The 2,274-nt window shown below is 53.1% G+C and overlaps 2 protein-coding genes across 2 annotated transcripts in view; one reads left to right on the top strand and one right to left on the bottom strand.

Annotated features, from left to right (window-relative positions):
* Positions 1-1,337, top strand: part of PTSG_04975 (uncharacterized protein) — a gene marked incomplete at both ends in the record, with an annotated part of 5,192 nt that extends 3,855 nt beyond the window's left edge. Inside the window, 4 exons of the mRNA XM_004994236.1 lie at positions 37-351; positions 536-598; positions 798-897; positions 1,168-1,337. Of these exons, the coding sequence (XP_004994293.1) occupies positions 37-351; positions 536-598; positions 798-897; positions 1,168-1,337 (648 nt within the window). The remainder of the gene's footprint in view (positions 1-36; positions 352-535; positions 599-797; positions 898-1,167) is intronic.
* A 569-nt stretch (positions 1,338-1,906) lies between these two features.
* PTSG_04974 (uncharacterized protein) overlaps positions 1,907-2,274 on the bottom strand; it is an 8,235-nt gene continuing 7,867 nt past the window's right edge. The window contains exon 24 of the mRNA XM_004994235.1: positions 1,907-2,115. Coding sequence (XP_004994292.1) covers positions 2,036-2,115 — 80 coding nt within the window. The 3' untranslated portion in view covers positions 1,907-2,035. The remainder of the gene's footprint in view (positions 2,116-2,274) is intronic.

Genomic DNA, 2,274 nt, shown 5'->3' with positions numbered 1-2,274 from the left:
CGGGCGGTGGTGGTGGTGGACACGACGCCGCCCGAGGTGACGCTGTATGGCGCGGAGGAGGTGCACGTGCCGTATGCGACACGATATGTGGAGGCTGGGTACAGCGCACAGGATGTGCACGACGGCAATGTGACGTCGCGTGTGGTGGTGCGCGGGGCCGATGCGATTGACGTGCACGTGGCGGGGGCGTACGAGATTGAGTACTCGGTGACGGATGCGAACGGCAACACGGGTGTCGCCGTGCGCATGGTGGTGGTTGATGCGTTGTCGTCTAGCCCCAGCAATGTCAGCGCCAGCAGCGCATCAACGGGCGTCATCATTGGCGCAGCAGTTGGTGGCTTCTTGCTTGTGGTAAAAACATCCTGCGCGTTTTGATGAAGGAGCTAATGCATTTGTTCAGGTTTGCGCGATTGTGTTTGACTGGAGAAAACGTGTTGTTTTGGGCCCGTGTGGCATGATGTGACATATTCTTGACGCAACTTCACCTGCCTTCGTCTGTCTGCCCATGCGAATCTGATCACATTCGAATGCTTAGGTTGGTCTCGTCGCTTCGGCTTTGATACTGGTGCGCACAAAGAAGAGCAATCGCCGGCCTATGGTAAGAGTAAGATCTTAAGATGTCGCAACAAGTCGGGTCAGTGCCCCAAGGCAAACAATCTCCTGCAGTTTCTTCTGTATATCTGTGATTTGTTCGCTGCCTGGAATGATGAGCCCCCTCTTCATTGCTGCAGCCATTTTCTCACGTCGCTGTGTTACTCTGCTTGTTGATGACATGGGCGCACTCCTCCCCTCCTCAGCCGGCTGAAAAGATTGACCTTGCAGCGGACAACCACGTGGGCGATATTTTCGTCAACCCGGCCTATGAAGGCTTCCACTACGCCACCCCTGCAGATGAAGGTGTGATTCGAGTACACAAAGAAGCGAGTGTGCTAGCCTTGGCGCATGTCCGCTTGTGCATGCTGACTTTGTGTAGTGAACACGAACATTGTGGGCGTGTTGCTTCAGACATCGCCTCTTGCTTGCATGCGAGCTTGCAAGCACCCACCTATGGATTCAAATGGCGTCAATCTCTGAACTACATTCGCGCTTCCAAGTGCCTCGTCTCAATTCTCCTGTGCGAAGTTCACTGTCGCTCTTGCTCGATTACTGGTGCATTGCCTTTGCCAGATCAAACTCGAACGGTCGCTCCTGCGACCCTGCACGCATGGGACGAAACATCCTACAACACAACAGGCGTTGAACGTCCAATCTACGCCCAGGTCGCGCGCGAATCTGAAATGCCCGATGGGATGCGCACATACCAGTCACCCGTGCTGGCCAATGTGTCCGAAACCTGAGGAGGTTGGGAAAGAAGAACGGAAAGCGAGAACCATCGTTGATGTCTTGTTGTTGTGGTGGTGTTAATGATACCGCCCACAGTTGCTCTTTGGCTCGCCACGAGAGTTTTGTTTGTGCCCATTCTTCAACTGGCGTTCTTCTTTGCGCCTTTGTGAGCCCATGTGTTGGGTTGGTGTCACGACATCTTACATAGTGACATTGTTTGCTCTGTCGCTGTGCTGCTCTGAGCGTCGTTACTTCTGCACAGCTCCGACGAGGAGAAGAGAGGGGATGCTATGTGCAACGTAATCATTCCACTCCGTGTTTTGCCCCTTGTTCTCCAATGAATGTGATTACTCCGTAGTAAACGACGCCCATACACGTATGTCTTCGGCGAGCACGAATACACTTGTCCAGTTGTCACAATTCACATCAACTGGCAGTGACGCGACCATGACGCAACAACGTGTATTCACACACACACACACACACACACACACACACACACACACACACACACACACACACACACACACACACACACACACACACACACACACGAGTTGTGCACTCGCGAGACTTGCTTTCAGCGGTTGCTCATTTCTTTACTTGATTGTGGAGGACGGCACTGTTTCTATCACGTCTTACCAGACGAACACCAAGACCGAACATTGCCAGCACAGTTATCAAGCCCAACGCTCACACTGGATTGAGCGCATCACACCAGCTGCGGTGCGGTGAAGGCACCCGCAATATCAAAAGAGTGGTCCTGGAGGGATGCGTACATCCGATATGCACCTACCATCACAGAGGGAGAGGCAAAATGTAGAATGTAATGGGGAGGCATGAGGCGACGATAGCTGTGCACACCGTCAGGGAAAGCACACACACACACACACACACACACACACACACACACACACACACACACACACACACACACACACACACACACAC

This window comes from Salpingoeca rosetta, assembly GCF_000188695.1.
Source record: "Salpingoeca rosetta unplaced genomic scaffold supercont1.11, whole genome shotgun sequence".
Classification (NCBI taxonomy): domain Eukaryota; class Choanoflagellata; order Craspedida; family Salpingoecidae; genus Salpingoeca; species Salpingoeca rosetta.
This window is presented reverse-complemented; position numbering and strand designations above follow the sequence as displayed.